The sequence below is a fragment of the Calonectris borealis genome, chromosome 20 (genome assembly GCF_964195595.1).
Source record: "Calonectris borealis chromosome 20, bCalBor7.hap1.2, whole genome shotgun sequence".
NCBI lineage: Eukaryota > Metazoa > Chordata > Aves > Procellariiformes > Procellariidae > Calonectris > Calonectris borealis.
The window spans coordinates 7,460,785-7,476,046 of NC_134331.1; the positions used below are offsets into that span (position 1 = coordinate 7,460,785).

Genomic DNA, 15,262 nt, shown 5'->3' on the forward strand with positions numbered 1-15,262 from the left:
AGCAGGAAGGATTTTCCCCGGTGTGCATCTTGTTCACAAGGAATTTAGTGGCAGCGGTGACAGTGGATCCCAGATGTTGGGTTTTTTTTTCTCTGTGGTTATACAACACTGAGCACACTTTGGTGCTCCTGAAATACTAACAAAGATAATTGCTCTGTGCTGAAACAGTGAAAGGGTAACTTCGGGCCATGAATGTCATATAGGCTTACATCATCTGCGGAAATGCATAAATTCACCTAGCTACTGTTTTTAGTGGGACTGACATGTAAATAGAGCTCCTGTGCATGTCTAAAAAGACTTCAAACCTACCTGAGACAGACAAACATGGGGCACATTTGCGTACTCTGCTAGAGGAAGGCTGCAAGAACATTATCAAGGAGAAGGGAGCAGGAACTGCTGAGGGAAGCGGGATGAAAACTGTCAATCTAATCCTGATCTAAAGGTCCTTACTGCGGCCGTGCGGGGCATGAGCTGGCCATGCCAGCCAGGGGCTGGAGACATTCCCAGACCCTCAGCAGATCTCAGACCTGCCTCACGCAGCGTCCCCTCTGCAGCCACAGCTAGTTTTTCACATTTCAAAGACAAAAATCTCCCTTCCCCCAACAGCAAGTCAGTCGAGACAAGAGTGCTCTGCTTTTGGATTGAAGCGGGAACATTAATTGCACATTCCTCCCTGTGAAGAGAAACATCTTGGTATAACAGCCCAGCAAAAAGGGAATTCACCACTTCATTATGGAGCCTGTGAAGAGACTGAAGCACCGGTATCTGCCATTGCAAAATGTGGTATAGCTTACTCAATTTCTGTGTTCCTATTGGGATTATTAGTCATTAAACGGTTGGGTTTTCGTGGGGTGGTGTGTGACTGGTGAAATGCCTGGGTGTGAATCTCACCCACCCATGGGGCCGGGGTGAGAGATCTTCCTTCGTGGGGCAGTTTCACGTAGGAGGCCACTGACCAGACGGTGAACCTCTGACAGCCTGGCGAGGGGTGCGGGGGCGGTGGAAAGGCTGGCTGCGGCTCGCGGGGGTGTCCCGAGGCGGTGCCGGTGCGGGTGCCCCGGGCGCGGGGGGCTGCGCTCCGCCCCGCTCCGCTCAGCCGGCGGCGCGCTCCGGGCCGGCAGGGGGCGCGCTCGGCCCCGCGGCTGGAGGCTGGCGGGCCCCGCGCGGACGTGGACGCGGACGTGGACGCGGAAGTGGGTGGCAGGGCCGGGCCGGGCCGAGCCGAGCCGGGCCGAGCCGAGCCGAGCCGCCCCCGCCCGCTCCGCGCCGACACGACCCGGCCGGCATCCCCTTGTTCTCGGCTCTCGGAGCACCCCGGCGGTGCCGGCGGCCATGTCGCGGGGCGGCGGGAAGGGGCCGAGCCTGAAGGACAAGCTTGACGGCAACGAGCTGGACCTGAGCCTCTGCGACCTGAACGAGGTGCCGGTCCGGGAGCTGGTGAGCGTCCGCGGGGACGGGGCCGCAGGCCCGGAGGCCGGCCCTGCCAGCTCGGTCCGTGGGAAGGGGCTGCGCAGGGGAGCCAGATGTGCGCAGGGGAGCCAGATGTGCTGGAGGTGTTTGTGACCTGGCCTGCAGGTATTTAAAGCAGCAGAGAGGAGGGTTTCATGTCCTGTTGTCCGAGCAGCTGCCGCTGCTCCCATCTATTTCAGGATAAGTCCTGCCTTTAGACCCAGAAATCAATCAAGATATGACGTGACCTCGGAGGCAGCCGCGGGGGGATGGACAGACTGACGCGGGAGAAACCGCAGGGGCTGAAGCAAAACTAGCAGGTGTCAGAAGGGTATGGGTGTACCGCAATGTTGATTTAGTGCTTTGTTTCTCTTTCAGGCGGCTCTTCCAAAAGCTACTATATTGGATTTGTCCTGTAACAATCTCATTTCCTTGCCGGTAAGGTGCTAGAGAGCCTTTGTGGGGAAGAGTCTGCTGGGGAATATTTAGAAAAGATAACTAGTGCCTCAGTAAAAGTTCACCAGGAGGTTTAGAACTGGCACTTTCCTCATCCTGGCGTGGCTGAATGACTCTGCTGTCAGTGGCGGGTCAGTACTGGTGGGTGGTTTTGGCTGAGGCAGGAGAGAGAAGAGGTTTGCGCTGCGTGAAAATTGCAGTATCTTCCTGCCAGAGGATCCCCATGTGAATACAGACTAGTTGCATCAGCAGTGGGTCTCGGGTTTGTTTCTGTTGTATTGCCATACATCACCTTGTCAGTCTGTCTGTCTTATCTATCCCACTGTTTTCCACCTCCATCTTCCAAGGCAAAGGAGGAGAGTGATTTTTCTCCATCACGGTTCTGTAGTAAGTTAAGGGTTTGTGGCTTATGTAAGGTGCAGGCTATCTCCACATCCTCCCTTCGCTGAGGTTCCTTCATAAAGGTGCTGACAAGATTTTTCTGGGTTTTGTTTGTGTTTGGGTTGTAGTCAGACTTCTGCAGTTTGATGCATCTGGTGAAACTGGATTTGAGTAAAAATCGGCTTCAACAGCTGCCCTTGGACTTTGGTCGCCTGGTCAATCTGCAGCACCTGGACCTTCTGAACAACCGTTTAGTCACCCTGCCAGTCAGCTTTGCACAGCTCAAGGTAAAACTGTTTGCTGGGCAGTTACGTAAAGCTTTGGGATGCAGCCCAGGGTCTTGTGATCCTTCTCAAGTTGATTTCTCTGGTAAAGCATCCATCCTGCTGACTACCCATTACAAAATTCAGCTGGCTCTGCACCACAGCTTAGTGGAAGTTATCTCACGTCTATTGAAAACACCTCTGCTCAAGCTCTCTGCTTGTCTTCCGTACCTGTTTCATTCATGTGAAAACTAAGTAGTTCTTTGCTTCTGCTTTGGATCTCTTAAATAATCGCAAGACTACTGTGCTCTTACAGCCTCCCCTTTATCGTTCCTTTCTGCAGAACCTGAAGTGGCTCGATCTGAAGGACAATCCCCTTGATCCTGTCCTAGCTAAAGTAGCAGGAGACTGTCTGGATGAGAAGCAGTGTAAACAGGCTGCTGTCAAGGTAAGGAAACTGCTTTTATTCTTTTTTTTTCTGTATTGGTGGTGGTTCTTCCTCTTTTTGCTTAGCAACCTGGGTGGCTGCTGCAGCAGTTTGAAGTTTCTTCAGCCAGCGAGGTGCAGGTTCACTGCACTGACTTCGCTGCTTCTGTGCCAGTAGAGAGCAAAACAGTGGGCTGAGTAGGATTCTCTTCCATTACTGGAGTTAAGAGAGGACTAAATGCTGGTTGCCAAGAAAGTGGAGGCATAATCAGACAAAATAATCCATATCTAGGCTTATAGTCCAGAGTACAAAAATCTCTGGAGAAGCACTGGCAAACTATAGGGTCACATAAATAGAAGTGTTCTGTGATCCTCTGTATCAGCTAGCACCAGTTTGGCATGTTTGTATTTTAATGGAAAGATCTGTTTCTTAGCTGCAAAGATTCACGTGGGAAGGTGCGGCTCTCTTCAGAGCCATACCTGTAGAGGTAAGTCAGGGTTGGTGGTCAGCCCCAGCTACGCTCAGCTACGCTCCAGCTGTTCTGTTTTGAACTGACTGCACAACGAGCCTCCTGCAGAGACCTCAGGTTGTTTTCTTGGACCTTGAAGGTACTGCAGCACATGAAAGCGATCCAGTCTGAGCAGGATCGACAACGGCAACGGAAGCTCCAAGCAGAGCGAGGTAAGCACAAAAAGCCGTCATGTGCTATCTGTTGAGGACTGCTCTTGATCTCTCTTACACGCCCAAACATACTAATTGCCATCTAACAAATTGCCATCTAACAAATACTTGTAACTATCAAAATCCTGAGGACTCTGGGAGTAGTAGGGTAGAAGGGCTGGAGGGAGAAAGATAGCAGGGGATAACTATGCGATTTCTTGCTTGAATAATAGTTAGATCTCTAGACGGAATGCGCTATAGGTTACCTATAAAAAATATGAAAGAAGAGCACAGGATTTACTTTAAGGGAAGCCTAATTCTGAGGGAGCAAAATGCAGGGTATGTAACTTTTTTTTTAAAAAAAAAAAGGGCATAGTTTTTTGATTTGTTTCCTCATTCCAACTGGGAACAGATAAGCAGGTAATAAGGAAGAAGGCAGTGACAACCCTTTACATAAAAGGAAAAAACTTCCTATTAATCCCCAGAAATGGAGAAGAAGCGTGAAGCAGAACAGCGAGCAAAGGAGGCTCAAGAGAGGGAACTAAGGAAGCGAGAGAAGGCAGAAGAAAAGGAACGCAGAAGACGGGAGTATGATGCTCAGAAAGCTGCAAAACAGGAGATGGAAAAGAAAACGAAAAAAGAAAATGTGCAGACCCGAAGTAAGTAGTATCCATTGTGAGTGGGATTGCATCAGATTTCATCTTCATCTCATTTTGATGCCCCCAAATAGGGGGTGAGTGGGGGGAAATCTGTAGGACTTCTTAGAAGATCTACTGCTGTGCTCTTTTCCCCTTCATCTGTGTTCCCTGCTGAGCTACAAGATTCAGAAAGTTCTTCAGCTGCTCCTACGGAGAACTTCCCTCCACTCATTTCTTTTTAAATGTACTGAACTATATGTGCAAAACCAGATCTTGTGCAACACAGAGGTGCTTTACACCCTCTTCACTGCTGCCCATGAAACTAAATCTAAAACTTTCCCTCCTAAACAGGTAGATCCTGCGCATCTATTTATTAACCAGAGTTAAGTGATGAAAATTCATGACAAAAGACAACTGCAGCACAGGCTGAACTATTTTACCTGAACAGCTTGTTTCTGAATGTAGACTGTTAAAGATACTTAATTCATTCCTCGCCTTCTCTGTCTTGTAAATGTTCTCGTTACAGAGCCCGCCTCCAGTTCTCGTCCCCCTCAGCCACCCCGGCACAAGCACTCCTGGTCGCGGTCAGTGCTGAGGGTCCTGCTCTTTGTGCTGCTGTGCGTCCTCTGTACTTTGGCCGCCTGCAAGCTGACAGAGCTGCAACATCAACCTCTCTGCATCAGCGTGAACACTCTCTACGAGGATGTGTTAGCTGCTCTGCAAAACCACAAAACCCTGCAAAATATGCTACAACAGAACTCGCAGCAGTGATTGTCCTGGACGGGCGCTTGCTTCGTCAGCATCTCCCTCCACCATCTACGCAGCCAGAATTCCTATGGAATTGTGTTCTGATGAAACTGCTTTTAATCAGTCAGCGTTGGTTTGCTGGTCCACTCCACACAGAGCAGACTTATTGTTCAGATCATCTTTGCTGTGCATGTTTCGCAGTTGGCCTGTAACTCCCATTATTTGCCCACGTTAACCTAAACTTGTGAACACTTCTTACCTCCAAGGGATGTTTACCTAGATTGTGAGATACAGAAGGCTGCCAATCTATAGGAGTGGAAAAACCCAGCCCTTGCATTACGTAGGTACCTATAGCTCTATCCTGGAGGTAGAAGGTCTTTAATACATATCCATTCCTTGCTTTCATTTCTGTTCGTGCTAAAATTGGTGATATGGCTGTATGGGAATAATATATTAAGGCCTACTCCAGGACCAATTACAAGTGTGTAGGATGGCTGCGCATCCATATGTTGGAGCGAAGAAGCTGATGTACTATTGAAAGGAGCTGAAAATTTTCAATACAACAGTTTTCGCAGCAATTTGTCTGAACTGGATGTTTATGTTGCTAACGCAGTTCTAATTAGGTCTTTTAGAAGCAGCCAAAAATTATTTCTGAGTACATTCAGTAATGATTTCTAACTACATTAATTTTAACCAACTAGTGCCAACAAAGCGGCTACAGCTTAGGAAGGGCTCCTGGCCCGTCTGCAGGCTGGGTTTGTGTGTGCAGCCAGAGGGGGTGTCTGAGAGCCACGGACAGCCAGCGGGCAAGCTGGCTGCCGGCTGCAGCAGTGGCAGGCAGCGCTGGGTGGCACTGTGGCAGCATCGCCCGCTGAGGCAGGCGGGCTGAGAAGGGCTTCGCCTTGGGGCTGCGGGGAAGGCTGGGAGGTTTGGCGGTTTGCACCAGAAGAAAACTTACCTGTGCAAAGGCCTATGAATTATTTATGATTTCTTTACAGAGAAAACCATACAGAAGTTTGTCATATCCTTAAGGACTTTGTGAGTACTAAAACGAAGTGTACACATAATGTTGTAAGTGGAGGTTTCAGAGAATATCCATGCCACAGGCTCCACTGAGCCATGCCTACATTAGTCACCAGAATCTCTCTTCTAATAACTGGGATTATTGCTGATAAGAGCAGTGCCATGAGGAAATAATCTATAGCATTTCATACCAAGGTCATCATTGAAGCAGTAGGCTGCCACCTTTTTGTAAGCTAATAAGACTGTGGTTCCCCAAGTACCATGCAGAAAAAAGTGACAGCATGAATATCAGATAAAAGGAAGGAAAGGCTGCCTATCTCTGGCTTAGCAGTAGATATGTTTTCTAAGCTTCCTTGAAACAGCTTTAGGCTTTGCTTTTGGTGTCTAATTCATCACATTCTTTAAAAGGTTCTTACTTACTATCCAGAAATGTTCGGAAACACGGCAAACGATATTCAAAGTGACATCTCCTCTCTGCAGACATTGCTGCCAGTATCTGGCAGGAGTCTGCTGCTTTGCCATCTAGGAGTGTGCTGCTTAAGTTTGCAAATGCCAGGCTAATGAGATTTATCAGTGTCGTGGTTTAACCCCAGCCAGCAGCTAAATCCCACGCAGCTGCTCGCTTACACCCCCACCTCCGGTAGGATGGGGGAGAGAATGGGGAAGGCACAAGTAGGAAAACTCGTGGGTTTAGATAAAAACAACAACAGAAGCATCAATGGGCCATCAACGCTTCCCTCATATCAAACCCAAAAGACAGCACACCCCCCAAGCTACTGGGAAGAAAGTTACCTCTGTCCCAGCCGGAACCAGGACAGTATCCATTCCTTATTCTATACCATCTACGTCATGCTCAGGTCTCACATTTTCCAATACATTCCAATTAATCATCACTTTTCCTGCCTTTTGATTTATACACACGCAGAGATATCATTCCCTTAGTCCATGGGGCATTCCTCTTCCTGGAAGAACCCCTCTTGTGGTTGTTTTTCCTTGCAACTCATGTACCCGTGCCTGTAGGGCTGAGGTAGATTTTCCATCCCACTTCCTCATGTCCTCTCTGTGGTCACACAGGTAAAACCACAGGGTGCCCCCGGGTGTGTACCCATGATATCTCCTCTCTTGAGCAGAGGGACACTTACTCCTAATGGCTGAGATACTGGCCCGTGCAGGTGGAGAATAGGACATATCCTCTTTGAGTTGCTGGACCTCCCAAGACAGTTTCTCCACAGCAGAGACACAGGCCCGTAGGGAGGAAGAGAGACTCTCTTCATATTGCCGGAGTTGGCCAGCCAGTTCATCCATCGTTTGTTCCTCTCTGTCTTTCCAGATCATTACTGCCAATGAGTTTGCATGTGACGCTGGTGCGCTCTGCACAAACTTCCACCACATGGGTCGGGTGCACTTGACTTCATCTGGGTCTTTGGACAACTGCTCATTGTTCAGGTCATCATAAATCACCTCCAGCACGGCTAATTTCCTCAGATACTGGATACCTCTCTCCATGGTGGTCCACTTGCCTGGGTGGCATATAACGTCTTCCTTGAAGGGATACCTTTCCTTCACACCTGACAGGAGTCGCCTCCAGAGGCTGAGGACTTGTGTCCCTTGTCCAATTGCTTTGTCAATGCCCCCTTCCCTAGAAAGGGATCCCAGCTGCTTGGCTTCCCTACCCTCTAATTCCAGGCTACTGGCCCCGTTATCCCAGCATCGGAGCAGCCAGGTGACAATGTGCTCGCCTGGACGACGGCTGAAGTCTTTTCGCATATCTCGCAGCTCACCCAGGGATAGGGATCGGGTGGTTACCATCTCATTTACGGGTTCTGCCTCCTCCTCCTCCTGTTCTCATGACGGCCCTGGTTCATCTTCATCCCTTACTAAACGAGCTGATTTTCTTGTGCATTTTCTTTTTTGTATAGGGGTGACTGATACCGGCATGGATTGGTTCTCTGTCACAGGGGGTGGAGTAGCTGCCCTGCCTGCCCTGGGGGGCGTGGGGGGGTGAGGGAGCCACTGTGCTTGCCGTGGGGGGTGGAGTAGCCACAGGGCCTGTTGCTTTGTCATCAGCTGCAGAGACATTTCCTTCCCCTTGGGGGTTCTGAGTGGTGTTAAACAGGGCTCGGTAGGCGTGGGCCGGGCCCCAGCACATTGTAGTGATTTGTGTCTCCCTAGAATGGCCAGGGTGACAGCATACTTCTTCCAAATATTCTACTAATCTTTCAGCATTCTGCACTTGCTCAGGGGTGAAGTTCCAAAACACTGGGGGTGCCCACCGTCCTAGGCATTTGCCCATGCTATCCCACTCACCCTGCCACTCATAACTATCCAGCCTTGGGGCAGATGTCTGGATGACATTCTTAAGTAAGTTGCTTACTAACCTTGGATAAAACCAAAACAATATTCCCAAGGAATACCAATAGATGTATCTTAACTACCCAGCGATGTTCAAGGTACTGACAAGTTATTTTAACAAAGGAGACGACATCATAGAGGAAGGTAGTGAGGGTGCCATTCTCTATTTCCTCCATAAAAAACCTCTCAGAGGAAGAGGTATAATTGCTAACGGTCTCCATGAGGTGGTACCCGAAACACAGTAATGGCTTCATTACAAATCCCAAATACCAAATAACCCCCAATGCCAGTGTTTTAATAACAAATGTCCCAGGCAAAACATCATTAATCACTGCAGAGCGCAGCAGACTACAAAATCCAACACCAATCTTTAACAGGTACAGTAAAAACAAAAGCATGGTGCAGATCAGAGAAATTAATATGTTAACAGATATAAATTCCTTAATATGCTCTAGTTAATCTGTTGTTATCTCAACCCTTCGCTGCCCCACGTTGGGCACCAAAAAGGACTGACGTGGTTTAACCTCAGCCAGCAGCTAAACACCACGCAGCTGCTCGCTCATGCCTCCCGCCTCCGGTAGGGGAGAGAATCGGGAGGGCACAAGTAGAAAAACTCGCGGGTTGAGATAAAAACAGTTTAATAATTGAAATAAAACGAAGTAGAACAGTAATAAGAACAATGATAACAACAATAACAGCAGAATATACAAAGCAGGCGATACACAATGCAACTGCTCAACAACTGCTGACCACGTGTCACGAACGGGGCGAGCCCCCCCTCCCACCCCTGATTTTTATACTGAGCATGATGTCACATGATATAGAATACCCCATTGGCCAGCTGGGTCAACCACCCCGGCTGTGCTCCCCCCTGCGCCAGCTTCCCCTGCACTTGGCAGGGCATGGCAGGCTGAAAAGAGAAACCAAAAGTCCCTGGTGCAAGCACCACCCAGCAACAACCAAAGCATCAATGGGCCATCAACGCTTCTCTCATATCAAACCTGAAACACAGCACGCCCCCAAGCTGCTGGGAAGAAAGTTACCTCTGTCCCAGCTGGAATCAGGACAATCAGTTCAGGTCAGAAGCACGCCACTGGCTAGGCAAGAGCTCCTGCTGGATGCCTGAAGCTAGCGCAGCGGGTGGGTATTTTTTCACTCGAGGCAGCACGGTTTGAAAGGGTAACTTCCACATATCAGATGCAGTTTAATTCACTCTCAGCACTCATCTCAGTAAGTGCTGCTGTTGTGAAAGACCTCAACTGTCCTTGTGTGCACACAAGCGCTAATGGCTTCATGGACAGGCGAGCATGTTTCCCAATCTAATTAAAAGACAGCTTTTTCTGCCAACTGGTCAGACCTCATAATTCCAGCACATATAATCAGATTTCAAGACCCTCTATATATTAAGCCATCTGGAGACTGAATCAGGGCAGTCTAAATTTATGTCTGAAAAGTAGTCTTACTTATTCCCATCTACCACAGCAGAAAACTGAGAGTCTGTTTTGTGAGGTAAAGTTCTTCCACCTCACTAGAGCAGGTGCTGGGGGGGCAGCACCACGTTGCTTTTAGCATTAGGATTTTTCACGCAGGAGAGAGAAGATAACTACTTGTTTGGGATAGCAGTACAAAGTATTCCTTTCAACAGATGACATACCTGTCTATATTCAAGACAGCATGTTAAGAAGCAAAGATCATTATTATATTCAAAAATATTTATTTTCTAGGAAGACAAATAAAAGGAACTATCACTACTATAAGCCGTGTCCAACTCATGCTCTTATGGAAGATGTTCACTGTCTTTCTTGTGTAAACTCCAGCCGTTCAGCAATTTTATCTAACCTTCTTCTGCTACAATAAAGTCTAAATGTGTTTTAAGTCTTTAAACTAGGATCTATGACTCTATTTGTTATCTAAGCACTTCTTCCCAGAAGGAAGCTGAATACTTAAACAAGGCAAAGAGTAAAATCCTTATTCCCTGGGACTACCCAGTGAAATCCAAGTAGAGATCAGGATTGTCGGAAGTCATCTGCAGATAGATGCGTCGGGAGAGTTCTGGTCCAATCCGCCGGGAGGTGGCTGTCACACCGTAACCATGGCGCACAGGGATATTAGCCAGCATGTTTTCCCGCTCCTCCTCTGAGGAGCATCTGCTATAGGCCTAAAAGCAACACAAAGGAACAACGGTATCATCCATTTGCATCCATGGCTCAAAAAAATAATCAAAGCTATGCACCTGTGACTGCTCTACCCTTTCACAATGTACGCTCATTTTTCACCTGGACTCTCCCCAGATCTCATTTGTGAGCTTACAGGCTGGTGCAGAACAAATACTTCTCCCTCAGTAGTCTGCTCTGTAAAGCCAAAGCAATGGGTGCCAAGTGATCAGTTCCTTCACTACCTTACTAAACAGCTCATACAGAATTATTGTGTCAAATTTAATACCAATTAAATTATTTCCTCCACTCCTTACATTAGTTGGCTGGCTGCACACAGTACTTGGTATTCCTAAGGAATTCTCACCTGGTTCAGAAGCTGAGGAGAAGGGTAGGCGGACACAATAGCCTCAGCCATCTCAAGGCTGACCCGGTTAAATTGTTGTATCTGCCTCTTCCAAACTTTGAAGAGACCCTCTCCGGAATGATCCACCTTCACCCCTCCGCACCACCCCTTCTCTAAGCAGAAAGAGAACCCCGTCTTCTCTCGCTCTCGCCTAGGGAGAACAAAGAATGGGAAAGCAAATGAGACAATGAGGCTATGAAGAAAATCCTATTCCTGCATCTGTTGTCACATAGCCAGAGACAGAGAGCCATTTCTCACTCCATGCTGTTATAGACACCATTAGCATCAAAGTAAATGCTAAAAATTTGACCCTATTTTCTTTATATGCATTACCAATTTCCTTGTTTAAGACCCAGATTTCCTACTGAAAAAGGAAAAGAAACAATCCTGTACTTGGGAGCAATCCTGACATAAGCCAACACGCATAAAAAGTGATAAACAAGAATTCACTTTCTGACTGTCAACCATAATAAAACACTTTTACATGTCTTTTTTAACGACATCTCATCTCTTCTCATGGCTGAGATGTAAAATACAGCAGTTGCTGTGATAGGAATGCTAGGATTGTGTGAGACTCCATAGGGTGGCTTTCTTAGCTATCACTGTGCAACATGCTGCTGTCCTCCCTTATCAATGCAAAAAGCTAAATGGTTTGTTCTCAGAAAGGTCTCTCTTGTTTACATACTGAAGAAGAAAAGCTGGTGCTGTAAGACCCAACCCTACTTGCATTCCCTTCCCACTCCTAAAATCAGACTGAGAACAAGAGCTTTTCTTGATGTCAAGACTCCAACGTGAAACCAGGGTCTGTCCTCACCCCTCCCCAGGCAGGACATCAGTTTCCAAGAACTAACCCTGTGTTGAAGGAGCTGCATTAGCAGCTGCTCTGTGTCGCCTGCTCCTTTAAAAATCATTATACTGCATTATACTGAAGTACAGCCGCGTACCTGCTATTCCCTCCCAGTAACTGTGAAAGTGCAGCCTCTCCAGAGAGGATATGACCAAACCTCATCTGCTTACTCACTTGAATGGTGCTTTAGCTACAGCTTTTGTGAACATAGTGGCAAATTCTCCAAAATCCTTCCAGCTCTCACAAAAGCTGACTTGGACTTGTTTGCACAGCTGCAGATCCACCAAGGCCTGTAAACATAATTGGAAACAATAAATGGAACAATTAATCTTCTCACATCAAACCTAACTCTTGTCTGAAACAAAAAAGGGTCACAACATCTTGCTATAGGACAAGAACATCCACTCTCTCCCCATTTTGGGAACAGTTAATTTAAGGCACTGAAGTATTTAGGGGCAGCCTGTCTCCTGCCGGTTAATATCAGTTTAGCACCATTTCAGCTGCTGCAGCTCCTCAGTGGCAGGCTCTCGTAATATGCAGGCCACCCAGCCAAGGGCAGCACTGATGGGCTTTGCCAGCAAGCCACGAAGGGCGAGAGATGCTGACCAAGACTGACATTTCATTGTCTGGGATCAAGGTGAACGAGACACATCAGTCCATGGGAGAGCAGGTACATAACTGAGCAGTGGGGAACTGAACCCAAAGAGCTCTGTACGCAGACACATGGACTAACGAAGGCTGAATCCCCCCATCCAGGAAAGTGTGTGATTGGGTCAAATGTTCAAACAATGGCAGACAACAAGAGATGATGGCTGCATGCCTGTTTTTAAAGTACTCACTTCTTCCACGTCCATTCTGGTAATCTCCAGGCCAGAATCCTTAGCTTTCCTTTTTCTCCGTTTTCCCTGTTCCTCTTCTTGGTTTCCACTTGCTGCTGCCTGTTGCAGTCTCTTTTTTGACTGAACTCTGAGAGACCTAAGAAAAGTAATGTAAGACTGGGAGTTCATGCTCTTCCCCAGGTATTTCCCATTGGGCACTGTGGTGACCGGCTGGATGGACCATTGCTTCTGTTTCTATATAACAAATAGTGGAGCAGTTCTGGGTGGGAATACTTCTTATGCTCCAGTCTTTGCTAGAAGGAATTAATGGAAACATCTATGGCATTTTTCAAGGCCAGAGACAACACAGAAACATTTGAAGGGAAAAAAGTTTAACCTGAAATAATTTTCTTCTCCAACTACTGCCAGTGCCAGAATTTTCCCAGGCATTTTCTCCATCACACGGGCTGCATAGCTCTGTAGGGTCTCCTCCTGTCCTTCTGTACAGCCCTCAGCCTCCTGCAAAGATCAATGGAAAAAAGGAGTTAAACCATTCTGAGTTACACATGCAAGCCCAGCAACCTATGGCTCCAATTCTGCAGCTAGGTCTGCAGATGAAAAAGTCTGTTCACACAGCTCTTCAGGGGCAAACAGGCAATACTTGATTCAGTATAACGTTATGGCAGAAAGAAATAAAAAATAAAAGTTAAAAAACAAATAATCCCACTTGATTTGACACTGTTACCTCTTCAAAAATCTGTGAAAAATTGTAACTAGGAAAGAAAGCTTGTCAGAACTTTGCATTATACAACCCTTGTGTTTTTGATCCATTAACGGCTTCTAAAACCAGATTTCAGGTTTACTGAAACCATAGCTCCATCCCACATCAAAACCTTTCTGCCATGAAGAGAGATGACAAACACCACCCTTACAGCAAGGCATGTTCGAGAGCACAAAAGTCATAAGCACTCTCACCTGTTTGTAGTTGTGAACCATGGACAAAAACTCCTCTAAGCGAAGCAGAACCAGGACATTTGGTTCTTCTCTCCATTCATCTCCTCCTTCCATCTGTCCAGATATGAAAACAGCCAGACCAACAGTCTGTTTATAATTCATTCACTCAAATTGGTGCTCCCACTCAGACCTCTGAGGCAGGGAGAAGATTAGAGGGCATTTACTTGGGTTGTTAAATACAATTACTAATGTGTGCAAATAACGGAGGAAGAAAAGGGCAAGAACATCGAGATTTTGCTTGCACACCTGAGATGACACAGTCTTTCTCCTCCAGGTGATGCTGTGGGGAACACCCTGACTCTCAACCACACAGGAATAATTTGCAGCCTGCAAAACACTAAGGATCTGTCCACCACCTTCTCCCTGCAAGAGAACTGAAATGGGTGCATGGGTCAGGCCTCCACAGCAAGAACTGACAGTAAATATAAGGCAGATGCAGGCTGTGAGGACAAGTACCTGGATCTACCACCACTGTTATGTATTTCTGGAACTCCCCTGGTCGCTGAGCTTTCAGCATCTTGGCAAGGGCCCTCTTCCTCTCTTTTTCGTGCTCCTGCTGCCTCCTGCGTGCTTCTCGCTCCTTCCTCCTCTGCCACGCAGTCTGGCAGATTGCCTCCCTGTCTTTCTGAGTATATTTTGGCTTCTTGGGAGGGGGGGATGTTTCTGGGCTTGCTCCGCTTACCAGGGGCCTATTAGGCTGGTCTGCGGAGTCAGACTGAGAGGCTGGCAGCGGGCACAAAGAGGGCCTCTCAACACCGTGCGTGCCATTTTGCCTGCCACAAGACACTTCTCCAGAAGGCACAAGGGCTCCCTGCGGCCCTCCGTTGCCAGGTGCCAACAGGTCACCGCTAGCACAAAGGCCAGCTCCCCCTGCTGCATCCCCACCGCCCGGCTGGGGGAGCTCAAAAGCCACCTCCTTCTTTACTTCCACCCTCCTCTTGATCCTCTCAGGCAGAGGGACGACCTCCACCACCTCCTCCTCCTCCTCCATCTCCTCGTCTTCCTCTTCCTCCTCCTCCATGTCCTCCTCCTCCTCCATCTCCTCCTCTTCTTCCTCTTCCTCCTCCTCTTTCTCCTCCTCCTCTTCCTCCTCCTCCTCCTCCTCCTCTTTCTCCTCCTCCTCCTCTTCTTCCTCCTCCTCCTCCTCTTCTTCCTCCTCCTCCTCCTCCTCTTTCTCCTCCTCCTCCTCCTCTTTCTCCTCCTCCTCCTCCTCCTCCTCTTTCTCCTCCTCCTCCTCTTTCTCCTCCTCCTCCTCTTCTTCCGTCTCCTCCTCCTCTTCGCTCCCACTGCTCACCACCACAACCACCCCCGCCGCCCTCCCCGGCTTGGGAGCAGGGGACGAGAACAGCCGGCGGTCCAACCCGCCGGCCGACGGCGATGGCGATGGCGAGTGCTGCAGCAGGGAGGCTAAGGTAGGCAGCTCCTCTTCATCGCTCTCCTCAGACCACGGATCGCGCTCTGCCATCCCGCTTTCCCCGAGGTAAAGCCCCGCACGCCTGAGCGAAAAGCGCAACCGGCGCCCGCTGAGCGGAAGCTCGCGCGAGTGGCGGTTGGTCCAAACGCGCGCGCGGTTGGCGGCGGTTGGTCCGAAAGCGCGCGCATACGCGCGTTCGGACCAACCGCCGCCA

General features: G+C 48.4%; 2 protein-coding genes across 4 annotated transcripts; one reads left to right on the forward strand and one right to left on the reverse strand.

Annotated features, from left to right (window-relative positions):
- The first annotated feature begins 1,163 nt into the window (after positions 1-1,163).
- On the forward strand, positions 1,164-5,599 carry LRRC59 (leucine rich repeat containing 59). Of its 3 annotated transcripts, none has more exons than XM_075169679.1 (8): positions 1,173-1,419; positions 1,828-1,887; positions 2,415-2,573; positions 2,893-2,997; positions 3,410-3,463; positions 3,585-3,657; positions 4,122-4,295; positions 4,801-5,599. In XM_075169679.1, the coding sequence occupies exons 1-8, from the start codon at positions 1,333-1,335 to the stop codon at positions 5,043-5,045; spliced, it is 957 nt and encodes a 318-aa protein (XP_075025780.1). In that variant the 5' UTR covers positions 1,173-1,332; the 3' UTR covers positions 5,046-5,599. The 3 variants fall into 3 exon arrangements, with proteins under 3 accessions (XP_075025781.1, XP_075025780.1, XP_075025779.1); XM_075169678.1 differs by having other exon boundaries at positions 1,174-1,437; XM_075169680.1 differs by lacking the exon at positions 3,410-3,463 and having other exon boundaries at positions 1,164-1,437.
- A 2,943-nt stretch (positions 5,600-8,542) lies between these two features.
- On the reverse strand, positions 8,543-15,099 carry EME1 (essential meiotic structure-specific endonuclease 1). The gene is made up of 8 exons (XM_075170128.1): positions 14,091-15,099; positions 13,881-14,008; positions 13,596-13,688; positions 13,018-13,139; positions 12,642-12,777; positions 11,977-12,092; positions 10,917-11,106; positions 8,543-10,554 (listed from the first exon to the last, which is right to left on the reverse strand). The coding sequence occupies exons 1-8, from the start codon at positions 15,097-15,099 to the stop codon at positions 10,378-10,380; spliced, it is 1,971 nt and encodes a 656-aa protein (XP_075026229.1). The 3' UTR covers positions 8,543-10,377.
- Positions 15,100-15,262: the final 163 nt, after the last annotated feature.

Excerpts from the sequence above, each read along its gene's own strand:
- LRRC59 (XM_075169678.1), top strand. The coding sequence starts at position 1,333 with ATGTCGCGGGGCGGCGGGAAGGGGCCGAGCCTGAAGGACAAGCTTGAC. Across the intron at positions 2,574-2,892 it reads TCAGCTTTGCACAGCTCAAG|AACCTGAAGTGGCTCGATCT; the intron begins GTAAAACTGTTT and ends TCCTTTCTGCAG. Across the intron at positions 3,658-4,121 it reads GAAGCTCCAAGCAGAGCGAG|AAATGGAGAAGAAGCGTGAA; the intron begins GTAAGCACAAAA and ends ATTAATCCCCAG.
- EME1 (XM_075170128.1), bottom strand. The coding sequence starts at position 15,099 with ATGGCAGAGCGCGATCCGTGGTCTGAGGAGAGCGATGAAGAGGAGCTG. Across the intron at positions 13,689-13,880 it reads GAAAGACTGTGTCATCTCAG|ATGGAAGGAGGAGATGAATG; the intron begins GTGTGCAAGCAA and ends ATATCTGGACAG. Across the intron at positions 10,555-10,916 it reads CTCCTCAGCTTCTGAACCAG|GCCTATAGCAGATGCTCCTC; the intron begins GTGAGAATTCCT and ends TGTTGCTTTTAG.